Genomic DNA, 19,390 nt, shown 5'->3' on the forward strand with positions numbered 1-19,390 from the left:
GTGGGTTTTTTTCTATTACATTTACAGTTTTAACAAGCCAATTATTGGTTTCACTTTTTAACTTTGATTTTTTTTTTTGAAGAGCCATGAGTTATATTGGGGTTACCTATAGGAATATCAATGAATAATTACTTACAGAAGTACAAATGACACACGACAGCTGTATCAGCAAACTAATCCCAGCATGGTGACAGTTCACAAAAGCTGGGAAACTGGAGCATGCTATACAGCCTATGTTACCTCAACAAGTTGAAGAGTGTCCCTTCCGAGTGTCTCAGGTGTTCTAACCACTACCAGGCAGCTTGGCTGGTTTCTTCTTCCTTTTTTCTTTTGCTTATTTCTTTTTAAAACTTATTAGTTATCATTATTATTCACTTTGTATCCTGCTGTAGCCCCCTCCTTCATCTCCTCCCAGTCCCACCCACTTGATTTTCTTTAAATGCATTACTGCTCTCATCTCTTACTTATTTTTTGTCTCCAATATTTCCCAGTGATTAAGAATTTCTTTCCTTTTCTCACAAGTGCTGTTGATCATTTATTTCTGTTTAGAACAATGTCTCCTGAAGCCCACGCTTGCCTTATGCTGTGTAATTGAGAATTGCTTTGAAGACCCAATCCTGCCTCTATTGCCACATGCTGGGAAAGAGTCCTGTATCTCTTTCCAAGCTGGGCCTTAACTAGTCAGTAAAAAGGAAAATTAAACTAGTGCATCAGTTTCCTCCAAACTCTCTGGCTCTTATGGAGCACTTACAAATGAAGAGGGACCTGTGTAAGAATTGAGTTCACTGGCCAACAATAAAGCAGGTGTAGTCACAGCACTAAAGGGAGGAGCAAGAAAGAGGGTGTTTCCATGGTTTGGCTGTAGTTGACATTAGCAATAAGTGGGAGGTCATCATTTTTAGACGATTTTCCCAACTGGCCATTTCTCAGGTTCACAGACCAGAAAAACAAGAATCTGAATAAAGAACTAAACTTATTAAGAAACCAAATTACTGTATTTACATTACTTCAATTGACTAAAACACCAGCAGTTGGGTAATATTGGGTATTTTTCTTAATTGTAGTTTTTGAAGTGGAAAAACCCTTCTTTTCAGGTGATAAAATCCATCTTCAATCTAGGCCAGAGCATCTGGTGGCAGCCTACATATATAAAGGACATTGAAGATGGTAGCTCTTTCTATTTTTCTGCTTGCTCTACTCTGGCTAGCATGACCACTTTCCCCCTTCTGGCAATAGAGCCTCCTTCTTCATAATTCTGGTATGTACAGAAGACCAGCTGAGACATCCAGCTACATGGACTGAACCTCTCTTTTAGTCTTTAACTTTCTCTTGGTAGACAGCCATTGTTTGACTAGTTAGACTACAGCCTGTGAGCCATTCTAATACAGCCACTTTCTACATACACAGAAAGATTCATCAGTTCTGTTCATCTAGAGAACCTGTGGGTTTTTGTTGTTGTTTTTCCACCTTCCCACTGAGGAAAATGTGCTGGCTAGCACTAGTGCTCCAGGTGTTTGTCATCTGTTTTCTGCTTATCTCCCAGGCTTGTCGAGAGTTTCATACCTAGTAAATGAAAAAAAAGCTCCAGTTTATCTAACCCCAGCATGAAGTCACAAAAAAAAAAAAAATATATATATATATATCTTGCTTCATTTCCTAAAATCTCTCTTTAATTGTTAATATTTGTGACACCTTTACACTTGTGGCACAGATTGTTCACTCCGCTGCAAGTTAATTGATTAACTGTGCAAGCTATCCTCCTCGGTTCCAGCAGGAAGGAGGGCAAGTGTCTGCTGAGAGCTGTGGTGGGAGCTGAGGCAAGCTCTGAAGTTGTTGTGCTGTGAGGACAGCATCACGGCCCACAAAGGGGAGGAACAGGGAATGAGCAGAAGGGGTTGGGGTGGTAGGTCCTCACCAGGGCTGAGTGCTGAAACAGACAAGTCTGCTATTAGCGGTCAGAAGCAGTGCTACTGGAATGCAAATGCAAAAAAATAAATAAATAAATAAATAAAAAATTAAAAAAAAAAATGTAGCTCTGGAAAAGGTCTGTCCCTGTACTAGAAGCCTGTGTCAGTAATCTTTATGCTCTGTCCCTTCAGCACTCCCTAACCCTAAAGAACGTGCTCATGTCACTCAATACTCACTGGCCAATCAGAACCCGTAGGCGAACCAGGAGGAGGAGGGCATTTCCGGTGCCGTGCTGCTGTTTACCTTCATTGCAGAGCAAGCTCAAATGATTGGTCTAACCTGCTCTGAGCGCTGTTACTGGGTGCTGTGAGGGGAGCCAGGAGACATCCGAACCAAGACATGGTGAGCACGGGGTTAATGTTCCTAACAGGGAAGAACAGACAGCTGAGCAGCAGGAGCTGGGGTGGTGGGTCTCCCCGGCCTGGGTGGGAATAGGAAGCCAGATGCAGGTACTTGTGAAGTTCCTTGTGGTTGTTTGCTCCAGGGACCCTGTGGTGCCATCGCAATAACTTCATTATGGGAGCTGCAACTGCGCAAAGTGTTTGGAACAGAGGCTTGTGTTTAGAAACATCCTGAGCAGGGCACCAAACTCGGAGAAGTTTAGTGTCTCTAGCATCTTCTAGAAGTTCTGCTGTTGGCATTTAGCATTTCAGTTCATCTGGACTTAATTTTGAGGAGGTCATAAATGGAGTTAATTTTGAGGAAGTCATAAATGGCATCACATCTGTTGGGGAGTATAATTGTATTATTCCTGTAAGGTTTCCCTGTATTCCCCTTTCTTTTACCCCCCCTTTCCTTATCTAAGAAAGAAAGATAGAAAAAAGAAAAAGGAAAAGAAAGAAATCCCTGAGTCTAACCTTGTTTTCTCTCTGAATAAGACCATTACTAATTTATAACCATCTCCCAATGACAATAAACATTCATAGCCACAGAAAACAACAAAAAACCTACCCAACCCCCATTAAAGGAAATTAGACGTCGTTCCCATTTCTAGAATTTCTTCTAGCTGACATTTGGACAAGCAGAAATCCTGTCAGGGGGACCAAAGGAAATTGGGAAAAATTGTTAATTAAGCAAGCATTAACATTTGCGTTCCAGTCTTTGAATGTTGAGAATTTTCAGGCCTTAAAGGAGTCCTGCTTGGAACAATCTAAAATGCTGAAACAATTGATATTAGTAGCTTTCTTCAAAGCTCTCTTGGGAGCAGGCTTTGAGAAGAAACAGCAATTAAAGCAGCTGAGGCAGGAACAAGCAGAATGCTGGAACATGCAAGATGCTGGAACAGATATGTCAATGTCTCAGCATGCTGGAAGGAGGATTTTTGTCAGTTTTGATCCAGTGTCTCCAGTGTCCAGTCCTTTTGTTCAGCAAACATACAACTTTTCACAAGCATTATACACTTCTATTATAAAATTATAAATTTTATAATTATAAAAATTATAAATTTATGAGATGTGCAGGACGAAACTAAACTGTAAACCAGTTTTATTTATGCCAATTAAGGAGTGGCATAATAAATTTTGAAGTTATTGTAGCCAAGAATTTATTGACCACATATTGTTGAAGTTTTGGCTGGAGACATATTGTATTTTATGTCTTAGTCAGTTTCAGAGTTGTTGCCATGTAAAGAGATTAGCAATATAAATTAACATTATTATTGAACATACAATCACTATGATGTTGAAATCAAAGCAAGGCTCTATAGATTAAAATATATATTTTTGGCTCTTGGGCACCTGTTGTATTAGGTGAAGCTGTTACCTATCTACCGAGAGACAAGCTGGTTTCCTTAAGCAATAGAAAACGCGTGTTTTAAGTAAAATTTATGTAAACTCATTTTTACTTCTGAGTTTAAGCATACCATAGGCATCTTGTACCTGTTTGGAGGTATAGACCTAGGTTTTTATATATGTTGTAGCTCTTTTTGTCTTATCCCTCTTTCTATACAGAATGGCAGTTATGCCTTTATAGCCAAACTTTATATAAGCTCCCTTTTACCTTTAGCATTTAAGCATACCATAGGCATCTTGTACTTGGATTTTTTTATATTGGTTGTGGCTATTCTTTGGCTTGCACCTTTTTTGATATGGGATGGATGGTTCAGCCTTTTTAACATACGAATTTTAATATTTGAGTTTCTAGGACTTAAAATAGGCCGGCATGTACTTTGCTACCTGAAAGCCCCCTGTGTCTTTTTTGCATCAGGCATGACTGACATTTGCCCTTCACCCCTCGCTTGAAAATGTCTCACATTTGAAAAGATAAGCCAGCTTCAGAGCAATATGAGATAGTCAACATTTAAAAGGTTTTTTTTGTTTTTTTGTTTTTTCTTTTTTCTTTTTTTTTTTTTTTTTTTTAATGTGGGAGACATGCAGTTTGCATGTTTGTCTCCCAGCCTAAATTTGAGTCCTTACATTGATCAACACAACATATTTCTTAAGCCAAAATGCCCTTTTGTACCAGTTCTGTGTGGAGGGGCCAGTTTTTGAGATTGGCTGGCCTTTTTAGAGGAGTTTGACATCATCTCTCCTTATATAAACCTAAAATTGAAGTGAATCCAACCTTTAGATCAGTAAGGACATAACATCTCTTATTAAGAAAAAAGAATTTACATGGTAACCATAAGGAAAATTTTGTCATTTTGAATCCTAGGCTAGCTAGCTCTGCAAGTGACTAAACAGCAGGAGTTGCCTTCCTGGCTTTTATTATGTAAATTAGGCTGATCTGGAACTCAGAGCTCTGCCTGTTTCTTTTCACTTTGTGTTGGGATTAAAGGAATGTGCCTTCACCAACTTGTTCAAATATTTTTTTTTTCTCAAATTGGTATCATTGTAACTCAAAGCCTTTAAAGGAAAATCAAGCAAAGAGACAAGAAAAATTTAAGTTTTGGTTCAGTTGTGACAGTTTAGGCTGTAACAAGCAAGGCCCAGTTGGTTGTTTTTAATTGAATTTAGTTGTTGTTACAGTGACTCCACAGACCCATACCAGAAAGATCTGACAAGTATCTTGCAGCCAGAGAGCTTTGAATTTTAGCTGCTATTAATCTAATTTTGTTTAGGAAGAGTGCCCTTTCTATTGTCTGTAACTTAGTACTCCATTCCTTGGCTTTTCCTCATTTTCTCCTTGAACTTTCTTGGAGAAGGCTTGCATAAGAGTACCATATAAAGTACCTTTAAACATATTGCAACCAGATCCATGACTATGACAACCAAAACAAAGCCAAAAGGGATTAAAACATCCTCTGCCATGGCATTTTTAATTTTAGATGCAGTTTTAGGCCAAGCTCTATCTAGAGGTCTGTCTAGATAGTTCCTTTCTTTCCAGCATGGCTGCTGTTGTTGCTCTGAGCTGAGCTGAGCCAGCCAGAGTATAAGAAGGCCATGCTTGTGTACCCCTCCAGATTTGTTATGTTAAGTCTCAGGTTTGCCCACAGTATGCTGTCTTTTGCTCCTGAGCCTGTTTAAGAGTCTCTCTTAAAGAGTCAATAATTGACCTGGGAGTTTTTAGGTTTTAAGTTTGGGTTTTATTGCTGGAAGCTTATTCTCCCCCCCCCCCACCAAATTATAATAAAGTATTATTTAAAAGGTGTGGATACTTAGATTAGTTGGGCACCATTTGTTTTGGGTTATTTAATTTATTGTTGATTTATCTTTTACTTAAGCAGCAGTTATTCCTAAACCACCTCTATAAACAAATCACCACACAGAGACTAGGATTTATATAATTTACCTAGAGCACAATGCTGGGCAATATTAACTCCATCTTAAACCTCCAACCCCACATAGTTTGCTATCATTCAGATTTACCCATTTTACTTGCTTTTAGTCATATTTTAGGTCCAATTTGTCTCTCCTCATGGTTCCAAGTCCTGTCCTGCCTATCTCTGACCTCTCTTTCCTCCTTCTGCCCCTGGCTTCCTTCTCCTTCCCTCTGGACCAAGATGTCCCACCCTACTCTCTCCATTGCACAGAACTAGCTGGTGGTTTAATTGACAATAACAGAGAACAAATAGTGGCATGTTCACACAAACTTGAAACAGTCGATACTTATTCTAAGCATCATGATGCAATGACCACATTAAAACCAGATAGTGGGGTAGAGAAAACAACATTTAAATGAACAGGGGTACATTCCACAAGAATGTTATACCAACATCAAAGTATCCTAATTGGCAGATGATTTCAGAGTATATGTAAGTGACCCCAAAATTCTATTACCAAATTCCTCTGTCTGATGAACACTTTCAGGAAAGTGGCTAGATAAAAGAATAATGCAAACAAAAATGGTAGCCTTCCCATATAAAAATGACAAATGGACTGAGAAAGAAATCCGGGAAACAACACCTTCACAATAGTCTCAAAAAATGTGTTAGAGTAACTCAATGCCTAGGATATCCTTAAATGCTGAAAGTAAAAGGTAGTTTACATAAAGTTTGACTATAAAGGCATTACTGCCCATTCTGTATAAAATAGGGGAAGCAAAAGAATAGCCACAACCAATGTAAAAAAAAATTCAGGTACAAAATGCCCAGGGTATGCTTAAATGCTAAAGGTAAAAGGGAGCTTATATAAAGTTTGGCTATAAAGGCATAACTGCCATTCTGTATAGAAAGAGGGATAAATTTTATTGAGTATTTTTGTATCTATGTTCATGAAGAAAATTGAACTTTGTTGAGTCCTTATGTGCTTTGGGTATCAGGATAACCTTAGCTTAACAAAATGAATTGGATAAGGTTACCTGCGTTTCTATTTTGTAGAATACTTTGAGTACTATTGGTGTTAAGTCTTCTTTGAAAGTCTATTTGAATTCTGAGTTAAAACCATCCTGGCATGGGCCCTTTTATAAAATTTATTTATTTTCAATATTTTTTATGTATTACAATTTATTTACTTTGTATTCCAGCTGTAGCCCCCACTCTTGTCCCTTCCCAGTCTCACCCTTGCTCCCTCATCTCCTTCCATGCCCCTTCTCCAGTACACTGATAAGGGGGGACCTCCTCCCCTCAAATCTGACCCTAGCCTATCAGGTCTCATCATGACTGTCTTTCATAATCTTCCTCTGGGCCTGGTAAGGCTGCCCTGCCTCAGGAGAAGGTGATCAAAGAGCCAGCCACTGTTTTCATGTTAGAGACAGCCCTGTTTCCCTTACTAGGGAGCCCATTTAGAGACTGAGCTGCCAAGGGCTACATCTGTGCAGGGGTTCTAGGTTATCCCATGAATTGTCCTTGGTTGGAGTATCAGTCTCAGAAAAGACACCTTGGCCCAGATTTTTTTTTTTTTTTTTTTTTTTTTTTTTTTTTTGGTTCTGTTGTTCTCCTTGTGGAGCTCCAGACCCTTCCAGGTCTTTCTATCTCCCCCTTTTTTGATAGGATTCCCTGCACTCTGTCCAAAGTTTTGCTTGAGTCTCAGCCTCCACTTTAATATCCTGCTTGCAGCGGGCTCTTTTCGTTCAGAATTTTTCATGATGTCTTCTATTTCACTAGGGATTATATGTTTATTTACATTGTTTATGTTATTCTAACATTGGTAATGTAGTACCTATTGAGAACCATATATATACATATATATGCTTTAAATTTTCTAACTAGCTGGAGTGTAGGATTTTAAAATGTGTACTGAAACTCAGAAATCCCCATTGTCTATTTCATTTCTGATTTTATTACTTTGGGTATTTTCTTTCTGTCCTTCAGTTAATTTGGAAATGGGTTTCTCTATTTTATAAATTTTTCTAAAAGAACCTACTCTGTGTTTCATTAATTCTTTTTATTTATTATTATTATTATTATTTTATTCAGTTTAACCGCTAATTGGATGGTTTCTTCCTGTCTCCTCCCTTTGGGTATGCTTACTACTTTGAGTTTTCAGGTGTGCTGTTAACTTGCTAATATGAGATTGGTCATTTTTATAAATGTAGACACTTAGTGCTATAAACTGTCCTCTTAACACTACTTTTTTTAATACCATAAGTTTGAGTATGCTGTGTATTCGTTTTATCAAATTCTAGAAAGTCTTTGATATCTTTGTTTATCCTGTCTTAATTCACTTTTTATTCTGTAAAAAGTTGCTCAGTTTCCATGACTTTGTAAGCTTTACGTTGTTTCTATTGTTAGTGAAATGGAGCTTTAATCTATGGTGGTCTGATAGGATACAGGAGGTTATTTTAATTTTTTAAAAATCTGTTTAGACTTGTTTTGTGATCAAATATTTGGTGACTTTTGAAAAAAAAATCCATGAGGTGCTGAGAAGAAGGTATACTCTTTTGTGTGTGGGTGAATTGTTCTTTAAACTCAGTTATGTTCATTTGTTTGTTAACATCAGTTAGCTCAAGTATTTCTCTGCTTAGTTTCTGTCTGGAGGACCTGTCCATTGGCTAGAGGAAGATATTGAAGTCTCCCACTCTCAGTTCATGAACATCACTGTGTGATTTAAGCTGCAGAAGTGTTTCTTTTACATCTGTGGGCATTATTATGTTTGGGACATAGATGTATTGGAAGGTTCTCTTTGTAGATTTTTATTGTTTTTGATACCTATGTAGTGTGCTTCCCCATCTCTTTTTATTAATTTTTGCTTGAAGTCTATTTTCTTAGATATTTAAATACTCACACTAGCTTGCTTTCTAGGTCCATTTGCTTGGATACTCCTTTACCCCGAGGTTAGGAATATCTTTGACACTGAACTGGTTTTCTTGTATGAAGTGGAAGGATGGATCTTCTTTTCACACCCATTCTGTTAATCTTTGTGTGTTTGTGTGTTTTTTTAATTGGAGAATTAAAGCCATTGATATTAAAATGAGCAGTGACTGTTAATTCCTTTTTTTTTTTTTTTTTTTGGTAAAGAAGGCAGTAGTGGTGTGGGTGTGGGTGTGTGTGCACATGCATGTACATGCTTCCCTTCCTTATTTTTTTCTGATATTATGAGATTATTTATTTCCTCTGTGTTCATGTATGTATTTAGCATTCTTAGGTTGTAGTTTCCATTGTTGCACCTTCTGTATTTCTAGATAGATTTTGTTTAAATTTAACCTTATCATGGAATGTCTTTAATTTCTTTATTTATGATTATTGAAAGTGTTCTGGATATAGTAATCTGGGCTGGCATCAGTGGCTTTTTAGAAGTTGCAGCACATGTGTTCATACCCTTTTGGCTTTTAGAGTCTCCATTGAGAAACCAGGTGTAATTATAAGGGATCTGCTTTTATATCTCACTTGGTCTTTTTTTTTTTTCTTTTTTTTCTTTTTTTTTTTTTTTTTGCACCTTTTAATATTCTTTTTTTGTTCTGTATGTTTAGTATTTTAATTATTATGTGATAAGGGAACTATCTTTTATTATTTGGTAATTTTGTATGCTTCTTGTACCTTGATAGGCATCTCCTTCTTCAAGTTAGGGAAATTCTCTTCTGTGATTTTGTTGTAAATATTTTCTGGACCTTTGAGCTGGTATTCTCCTTCCTCTATTCCAATTATTAGTGGGCTTGGGCTTCTCATAATGTTCCAGAGTTCCAGGTTGTTTTGTACCATGAAATTTTTAGATTTAACATTTTCCTTGCCTGATGTATCCATTTCTTCTATTGTATCTTTAATGATTGAGATTCTTTCTTCCATTTGTATTCAGATGCTATTAGGGATCTTAGGGATCCAGGGAGGTGTGGCCAATGGGGAGGGAATGCTGCCTCTGGAATGTGCTATTCCAGTGCTAGGGGCAACTGTGAAAATTAGGTCTTGGGTAACAGATAGTGTGGTAGACCTGTAGACAGCCTTCCTGGTCTTTTGGAGGGCATGGCATGTGTTTGAGCAAGGGGTGTCTACCCAAGTAGGTGCTAAGACACTAAGATAAGGCAGGAAAGGAAGGTTGGTTGGGGATGGTCCATTGGATGCACAGGAGGAAATGAAGCTGCCCCTCATATTTTTCAGGATGTTCTGTGGTATCTACAGTGGGTGTGGAAAGTCGGGAAAAAGAGAGATATGGCACTAGGGGTAACCCTAAGTATTGGATCTCAGATAACAGAGAGTGGGGATGGTCCACAATCATCATACCTGGTCTCTTACCCTGCATCTTAATACTGATGATCAAGTTCTCAGGAATAATTTTTTTACTTTGTTTTTTATTTTGATTTTTGTTTTTAATCTGTAAGACTTTTTCTTAATTGTTTAAAATTAAGGAAAATTACTATGTGGGCTAAGCAGGTCACTCAGGAAGTATTCTTCTTGGGGGTAGAACTAAGTTCAGATACCAGCACCCATGTCTGGAAGCTCATAAGCACCTAATGCTTGAGATGCAGGAGATCAGATACCCTCTTCTCTGTTGTGTCATCTGTACACACATGGACCACATTCTGTCTTTCCCATACAAACATAATTATAAAAATGGGATAGACTTGTTTTCAAAACTGCTTTTATGACTTAAGCAATTAGAGAAAAAGAAGTTGCTTTAGTTGTAAAATACCAATGATCTTTTTTTTTTTCTTTTAAATCTGTTATCTTGTCTTTGGTTCTTAAAATTTGCATTTCCCCAGTCTGATGCATACTTAAATACAATCATCAATTATAGGAAACAAAATGCTTTCTAAGTGATGGTAATAGACATCCTTTTTCTTAATCATAAGATAATGAGATACTTTTAGTAGTCAAAACTTCTTTCTCCGAAACTGAAGCATTAGCATTCTTAATTTCTCTAATTTTAGTAGAATAGCCAGCCCCCTCCACTCCCAATCTATTTTCTATTATAGAAAAAAAGACAGAACCAGTGTGCTCAGAATGAGTACTGATCAGTGATTTCTTTGATTTTGATTATAATCTTTTATTTGTTAGTTAAATTAATGGTATATTTACAGATCTGTTTTTGTTTATCATTTTTTTCAGTGGTGCCATCTATGTTGTATGATTCTAATACTTATAATCTACTTCTATGATTGTTTCTCTAGGAAATGATGGCGCTTTACCTATTTTTTCTCTTCTGAAATTATACTACATTGTGTTATGAGTTACTTGAGTTTTTGTTGGTTTGAGAAGTTTCTGTTGACAGTTTCCTCTTCTTACCCTTTAAGGCTTGCTTCTTGTTTCTTGACAAATCTTTGTTTTCCATTTGTTGCAATCATCAATATTTCTGTTTTGCTACTTAAATGTTTGATGTGATGCTTCACATAGGGAGTGGAAGTAAACAAACCAAGCAATGTATGAGAAGTTGCAGCGAGAGGGTCATCTAAGCCCTTTGAAACTGAAGCTTCATGTGCCTGAGACAGAACTTCAGGGTTTTGGTGTTTGTCCTGTTGGGTTTCTTGTGTTGGTCCAGTCTTCCCTCACTATGCACCCATTCCTCTCTACTCAATTGGAAAAGGTATTCCATACCATTGTCTGTTGAAAATATAACTTGTTTTGTTATTTTACAATATGTGACAGTCCAGTGATTTCCTAGAGTATCAAAAGAGACTTTGGACACTTGGACAGTGTAGGGGCTGTTGCCGACTAGGAGATCACTGGGAGTTAGACTAACTACATGTTCGCCTTGGGATGACTATGAAACTATAATGACAAAAATCAGAATATAGTTGTTTGAATCACAAAGCTCCCAGACAGGATTATGTCTTTGAACACTCATCATAGCTTTCTATGGGGAGCTTATGAGAGATTTTGCAGGAAAAAACTTTTCTAGATGAAATTCCTCATTGGGGATGGGATTTGAGTGTCCATAGACTCAACCCATTTCCTGTTCTTTGTGTCTACTATCTTGTGATTGAAACTATTCATTCAGCTTCTTTCTTGTGCTGTCATGCCTTCACCATAAATTCTATAATTCACTATAAATTCTATTCCTATGTCACATAAGATACAGTAGAAACAATTTTTATTCAGTGGTATGATATTTTGCTAGCCTAATTTTTTTATATTTTGAATTTTGTTTTTATGTTTTTGATGATGTATATTTCTCTGTGTAGCCCACACTGTCCTCAAAGTAGGCTTATAGACCAGCCATACCTTGAACTGAAAGATCCTACTCATTCTGGCTCTTGCTTGCTGAGACTGCAAGTGGGCTAATATGCCTGTCATTTGTTTTTGTTTTAGTTTTTGCTTTTATGTTATTGGCCTGAAAGTAAAATTTTGTACATGTCAAGCATATGCTGTTGTGCTGAGCTTCACCCATATCTTGAATTTTAAAATTTGGCAGAGAGTATCATTCTATTTCCCAGGATGGCATGTACTCATGACATTAATACTACCTGAGCCTTCTGAGTCACTGGATTGCAGGTGCGTGACATTCTTCCTACCTGTTGTGTGTTCTTATTAAATTTTTGTTGGAATGCATATGAGTATTTTACCTGTATGCATGATTATACACCTCATTGTGCCTGGTCCTCACCATATTCAGACATTGGCCTCAGACCTCCTTAACTGCTTGGACTAATAGATGGTTATGATTAGCCATGTAAGTACTAGCAATTGAGTGTTTTTATTTTCTGGTCCAGCAAGAGCTCTTCACTGTTAAGCCATATCTCCTGCTGTATGTTGGCAATTTAGCACCAATATTTACAATTTTATCTGTCCATTTATAACAGTTTAAACATGCATTTCCTTTTAGTAAGATCTTATTAATGTTATTGTTTTAACTGGGGCACCTCAGATTTCTGGTGGATGAATACAGAAATGGAGTAGATGTATAGTTCTTTTTAGGAACTTAAGGAAAAACCTCTGAGTTGTTTCTATATTTTTTGTTTGATTGGTTGATTTTTAGTGGATCAAAATGGTTTTAATATGTACCTATGGCTGTACTTGAACTCACTGAATAGACCAGACTGACATCTAACTCAATGAGATACTTTCTGCCTTTGAGCGTAGGGATTAAAGGCATGAGCCAATAGACCAGCTTGCTCATTGTTTTTTGTGATTAGTAATTGTTCAGACAATTTCTCTGATGTTTGCTCAATACTATTGATCTGTTTGATTGTCTCTTTTATGTTTGTTGTTTAGCATTTCTCTTGTAAGGCTATATCAAAGGGTACAGAAATGACAGTGGTGAACCTAATTATTAAGTTTCCTTCTAAAATGACTTAGTAATTTTATTAGAATTTCTATGTCAGGTAATAATCGGGGAAGAACCAGAAGTATATGAATATATTATTAATGAAGTATACATCTCCAATGTTGTCCCTATTATGCTTTCTGTTTTCTAAATGATTAGGATGGAGTGACCTATGATGATCTGCATGTGAACTTCACTGAGCAAGAGTGGGCTTTGCTGGATCCTTCTCAGAAGAGTCTCTACAAAGATGTGATGCTAGAGACCTATAGGAACCTCACTGCTATAGGTAATACTGTGAATTTTCCTTCCGTTTTATGGTTGTGAGCCTAGCGTCTAGCAGCTGAGTTATCTCTCCAACCCTTCCTTCCCTTTTTAAAATAAAGGACAGCTGTTTTGTTGTTGTTGTTGATGATGCTCTTCTATAATTTCAACTGAGAAGAAGGAAGAATGAGGTAAATATATCAGGCATGAGTCTAAGGTTCACTGAAGATAGTAACTTAAATTTTGCATAATTTCCAATAATATATTATATGTTTTCTGGTACTATATTTTAGGCTATAATTGGGAAGATAACAATATTGAAGAAAATTGTCAAAGTTCTAGAAGACATGGAAGGTAATTATCATGTGCAAGATAATACAAATATGCCTCTGAGGAAATTTTAGTGTGTTCTGGAAGATTTAAGGAAAAGAAACAGTGTAAATAAGCACAGCTCTAATTGTATTGGTTATTACTGAGTTCTCACAAAACCATGCACCTCAATATCAGGTATCTGATTTGTGTTTGCAAAAAAGGAGACGTGGTAACAATGTCTTTACAGGTATCACCATTTGAATCATAGCACCATTAGAGCTACACTGTAGATGACAATCCACTTAGTCTTGTACCACTCAGATATTGCAAAAGGTGTACACATTGAATAGGGGATAAGTGTATGTCCAAAACCTTTTAATAAGCACATAGTCCATAGTAAAGCTGGTGATACCCATATACTTATAGGAATATTCCTAAGTTTCATGAGAGGGGCAGTTTATAGAAATCAAGCAGGTTGTTGTGGAGAAACTTTAATGCTTATATCACATATCTATGAGAAACAAAGGTCAAAGTGTGTGACTGCAGTATGATTTGTTATTCTTCCTTTCATTGATATATCATATGTCACAATGACTACAAGGCATGTATGCATACGTGATGATGAAAGAAGTAAAGTAACTCTGTTTCTCCCAGAGCAAGTAGAAGATATGTGATAATTCCAAGTTAGGGTAGGCTTTTTGAATGTGATACAAGTTTACAGTTAATTGGTTTTCCAACTTCATTGGGAATATGTCCACAAACTCCCGCTGCAGTAAATCCCTATGAGTGTTAGAAATCTGAAAATTCTTCTGTTTGTTCTGGCTCACTTTTCAAATGTAGTATGGCTCACTTTGATGGAAAATTTATGAATGCATTAAGTATGGTAAAGCTCTAAATTCTAATTCTCTTCAAATTTGTGAATCACTTCATATACAATTGGGATGCTGTAAGTGTAAGCCAAGTAATAAATGCTCTTGCTATCACTTGTATCTTCAAAGATGAAAAACAGCCCATAGTGAAGGGGAACACCCTGAGTGTAAACTAAGTGATAAAACCTTCATATCTGATTCCTCTTTACAATTAGACCAAATTGTAAAATTAATTCATACAGATAAAAAGATTCCTCAGTGTAATAAATGTGATAAACCTTTCACATGTTTCAATTGTCTTTACAGGCATGAACGAAGTCATACTAATAAGAAACCTTACAAATGTAATCGATATGATAAAGCCTTTTCACAAAACCATCATCTCCGAATGAATAAACGAACACGTACTAGAGAGAAAACTTATGAATGTAATCAGTGTGGTAAAGCCTTTGCACGTCACAGTCATCTTCAGTGTCATGAAAGAATTCATACTGGAGAAAAACCCTATGAGTGTAATCAGTGTGGGAAAGCCTTTTCGTGGTACTGTAGTCTTCAAAATCATAAAAGAATTCATAGTGGAGAGAAACCCTTCAAATGTAATCTATGTGAGAAAGCCTTTTCACAACATAGTAGTCTCCAAATACATAAAAGAACACATACTGGAGAGAAACCTTATGAATGTGATCAATGTGGGAAAGCCTTTGCACGTCACAGTCGTCTTCACAGTCATGAAAGAATTCATACTGGAGAGAAACCGTATGTATGCAATCAGTGTGGTAAAGCTTTTGCACATCACAGTAATCTCCAACAACATAAAAGAACACATACTGGAGAGAAACCTTATGAATGTGACCAATGTACTAAAGCCTTTGCATGTCACAGTAGTCTCCAAAAACATAAAAGAACACATACTGGAGAGAAACCCTATGAATGTAAACAATGTGGGAAAGGCTTTACACGTCACTATTATCTTTCAGTACATAAAAGGATACATACTGGAGAGAAACCTTATGAATGTAATCAGTGTGGTAAAGCCTTTGCATGTAACAGTTTTCTTCTAACACATAAAAGAACACATAGTGCAGAGAAGCACTATGAATGTGATCAGTGTGATAAAGCCTTTGCATGTCACAGTTTTCTCCTGACACATAAAAGAACACATACTGCCGAAAAACACTATGAATGTGATCAATGTGTTAAAGCCTTTTCATGTCAGAGTCAGCTCCTAATCCATAAAAGAATACATACTGGAGAGAAACCTTATGAGTGTAGTCAATGTGGTAAAGCTTTTGCATATCACAGTAGTCTCCAACAACATAAAAGAACACATACTGGAGAGAAACCTTATGGATGTAATCAGTGTGGTAAAGCTTTTGCACGTCACAGTCATCTTAAAAGACATGTAAATATGCATAATGGAGAGAAACCATATTCATGTAATCAATGTGGTAAATCATTTGCAAGTTACAGTAATCTCCAAATACATAAAAGAACACATACTGGAGAGAAACCCTATGAATGCAAGCAATGTGGTAAAGCCTTTACACATCAGCGTTATCTCCTAATACATGAAAGAACACATACTGGTGAGAAACCCTATGAATGCGATCAATGTGGTAAAGCATTTACATGTCATAGTTATCTCCTGATACATAAAAGATCACATACTGGAGAGAAACCCTATGAATGTGATCAGTGTGCTAAAGCCTTTATATGTCAGAGTTACCTACTGATACACAAAAAAACACATACTGGAGAGAAATCCTATGAATGTGATCAATGTTCTAAAGCATTTACACGCCATAGTTATCTCCTAATACATAAAAGAACACATACTGGAGAAAAACCTTATGTATGTAATCAGTGTAGAAAAGCCTTTGCACATCATACTCAACTTCAAAGGCATGAAAGAAACCATATTATACAGAAACCTTACAAATATAAAATCATGTGATCAAGTGTAATGGCATGTAAAAGCCTTTATGTCTGGCTTTAAGTGAAATGTATAGTAAATCCTTTATTCTGGCATTGAGTAAAATGTTTTAGGAAAGCCTTTGCTATATTTGGATTAATAAGTCGATGTTGAGAAATTGTTTTGAGATTGTTTGAACTTTCAAGGAATGTCTCTTTGGAGAATCTGCATTCGGTTCTGTGTGGAAGCTTTAGCTGCACAGAACTTGATCCTAAGACACTCCTAGGTAACCTGGTGTTCTTTTTTGATTATGGCTAGGATTGAAATTTGTGTAGGCTGTCTGCTCTCATGGATGGAAAGAGGACGATAACTTGGGTAGGTGGAACTTTTTCCAGCCCCAGTTACCTTGTATGAGGCTTAAATAATTTAAGTGGGGTGAACTAGCTGGGTGTCAAGTCTTTTCCAATATGCCGGAACCTCTCTTCTCCTTTGGAAAATGAAGGCATAGCATCTTGGTGAGCTTCTCTCTCTACTTTGGCACCCACAATGAGTACTAAACAATAATGAAGCATTTTTACAATGAGGTAGCTTCCAAATACATAAAAGAATACATACCTGAGAGAAACCCCACCAATGCAATTGTTGTAAAAAAGCAAAAATCCCAAATGTTCAATTTGATCAATGAAGACTCAGGAGCCAGATGCTGGGGTAACAGCCTCTTAGCTCAGAGAGGCAGAGAAAACACACAGCTGACCTTCCTACTCAGCCAGCATCCTAGAAGAAAAAAAATGTCTTCCTCCTGTTCCATGCTCTTTAACACCTTCCAACTCAATCAATGTCCCTTCTTTCTACTTTCTCTTGTTTTCTTATGTTTACTCCCTGTTAACTGGTTGGTTGATCTGCCTCTTGACCCTGGGTTGATGTTATTTAATCTTGTTTCAAGAAAGCTCTTGGATTAAAGATGTATGCTAGGGCTGAGCCAACCTCAACTAGAAACAGTTTTTTTCCAGAACACAATCCAGGGGTTCACAATGTGATCAAATATCCTGATACATGTAGCCAATGTAGTCAAAGCCTTGCATATCAGAGTAGTTTCCAAATACATGAAAGAACATATATTGGAGTGAACCCTATGAATGTAATCAATGTGGTAAAGGCTTTTGCTTAGCACAGTCATATCAAAATCATGAGAGAATTCATATTGGAGAGTAACCAACACTATGAATGCTATGTGTGGTAATGTTTTTGCACATCAAGTTAGTTTTTTATATCGCAAAAAAATTCACACAAGTGTAACATCTTTAGTATATAATCAATATGTTAAACACTTGGTTGTCACAATAGTACATGTCACAGTAGTCTCCATATATGTAAAAGAATACATACTGGAAAGAAACCTTACAGATGTAATCAATGTGATAAAACCTTTTCACTTTACAGTAGTCCTCAAAGGCGTAAAAATTCATACTATAGAGATGCCTTCCAAATGATTGTATTGAAGATTTTGATTGGCTTTAAAATATTTTAAAAGTAAAATTTTAAACCTTTGTTTCTATCTTTGAGTAAAATTTTGCAGCAGAGCTTTTGCTTTATTTGGATTAGACAGTAGAGGCTGAGAAATTGTCTCGAGATTGAACATTGAAGAAATGTTGTCTCCCTGGAAAATCTGCACTTGGTGCTACATGGTAACTTGCAGCTGTACTGTCTTTGGTCCTAAGATACTCCTGGCAAATGTGGAGTTCTTACCTGTGGGTTTTTTGCTCTTAAAGGCAGCAAAAGGCAAAATAACTTAGGTAGTTTGAATCTTTCCCAACCCCAATTAACCTTGTATAATGTTTGAATAAAATAAATGAAACGAGCTGGCACAGTGTCTTGTTGTTTCCAAGACTGAATCCTTCTGATTCTTTGGAAGATGAAGGCTTAGCATCTTGGCAATCAACGTGGTGAGGCCTTTGCACATCACAGTGATTTTCTAATGCACAAAAGAATGCATATTGGGGATAAACTATATGCCTGTAATCAAAGTGGGAAAGCCTTTGCAGGTCACCATGATTTAATACATAAAGAATACATACTGGAGATAAACACTATGAATGTAACCAAGGTCGTAAAGCCTGTGTGTGTCACAGTATTCTCGGAATACATAAAAGAACAGATACTGGAGAAACTCTATAAATCTGATGAATGTGGTAAAGCCTTTGCATATCAATGGCATCTTCAAAGGTGCAAAACAATACGGTGAACCCTTTGCAAGGCACAGTAGTCTCCAAACACATAAAGGAAAAAAGAAATCCTATGAGTATAATCACTGTGGGAAAGCCTTTGCATATCATGTTTATCTTAGAATATAAAGAAAACACATACTTGAGAGAAACCTTCCTAACGTAGTCATTCTGATAAAGCCGAGAAACCTTCCTAACGTAGTCATTCTGATAAAGCCTTTTCACAACACAGTAATCGTTAAATGCATTACAGAACATGTACTGAATTTCTCTCTCCAGGTGAGAATGGAGCCCAAATTATTCTTAACTCATCAGTGTCATCCCTTTGGCCCAGACTCCCTGAGCTCAGCCATAACTGCTGTGCCCCTGCTATTCTGCCAAAGCCTCTAGTGCAAGGACCTCAGACTTCTCAGTGTTCTGTCATCAGAGTCATGGAAATGAAGGCACCATCCATGTCTTAGGATTTCTTTTTTCTATGTCTGCATCATAGCCAAAACTGGCTTGGTTAAATAGGCCTTGGTTAAAAAGACTAGGCAGTGCTCTAGTCTTTTCCCTATAAGAAGAAAGAGAGAAAAGAAAGAGAGCAGTGTAGAGGGAGAGACACTAGTCCACAGTTGATGCCCTTATGTTTGTTTTTTTGAGATAGGTGTCCACTGAAATATTAAAGATGAAAATAGATAAATAATTTTTTCTGTTGGTATATCTTTTATCATTATTATTATTAATAATAATAATAATAATAATACACAGACACCTCTGTTTCTGGGATTTCAGAGACACATCCAAGCACACCATAGAAGAAAATACTGACTGTATTCCAATGTGTGTTTTAAA

At 36.8% G+C, this 19,390-nt stretch overlaps 1 protein-coding gene across 3 annotated transcripts; it reads left to right on the top strand.

The window, feature by feature from the left end:
• The first annotated feature begins 2,206 nt into the window (after positions 1–2,206).
• On the top strand, positions 2,207–18,192 carry LOC129671941 (zinc finger protein 431-like). Of its 3 annotated transcripts, none has more exons than XM_055601118.1 (5): positions 2,207–2,310; positions 12,129–12,208; positions 13,140–13,266; positions 13,535–13,595; positions 14,729–18,192. In XM_055601118.1, the coding sequence occupies exons 3-5, from the start codon at positions 13,233–13,235 to the stop codon at positions 16,374–16,376; spliced, it is 1,743 nt and encodes a 580-aa protein (XP_055457093.1). In that variant the 5' UTR covers positions 2,207–2,310; positions 12,129–12,208; positions 13,140–13,232; the 3' UTR covers positions 16,377–18,192. The 3 variants fall into 3 exon arrangements, with proteins under 3 accessions (XP_055457093.1, XP_055457092.1, XP_055457091.1); XM_055601117.1 differs by having other exon boundaries at positions 12,151–12,208; XM_055601116.1 differs by lacking the exon at positions 12,129–12,208.
• The last annotated feature ends 1,198 nt before the right edge of the window (positions 18,193–19,390 follow it).

This window comes from Psammomys obesus, unplaced genomic scaffold (genome assembly GCF_907164565.1).
Source record: "Psammomys obesus unplaced genomic scaffold, mPsaObe1.curated_primary_1811, whole genome shotgun sequence".
Classification (NCBI taxonomy): Eukaryota; Metazoa; Chordata; class Mammalia; order Rodentia; family Muridae; genus Psammomys; species Psammomys obesus.

Coding starts and splice junctions, on each gene's coding strand:
- LOC129671941 (XM_055601116.1), top strand. Junction 13,267..13,534: donor TAGGAACCTCACTGCTATAG/GTAATACTGTGA, acceptor ACTATATTTTAG/GCTATAATTGGGAAGATAAC. Junction 13,596..14,728: donor AGTTCTAGAAGACATGGAAG/GTAATTATCATG, acceptor TTGTCTTTACAG/GCATGAACGAAGTCATACTA.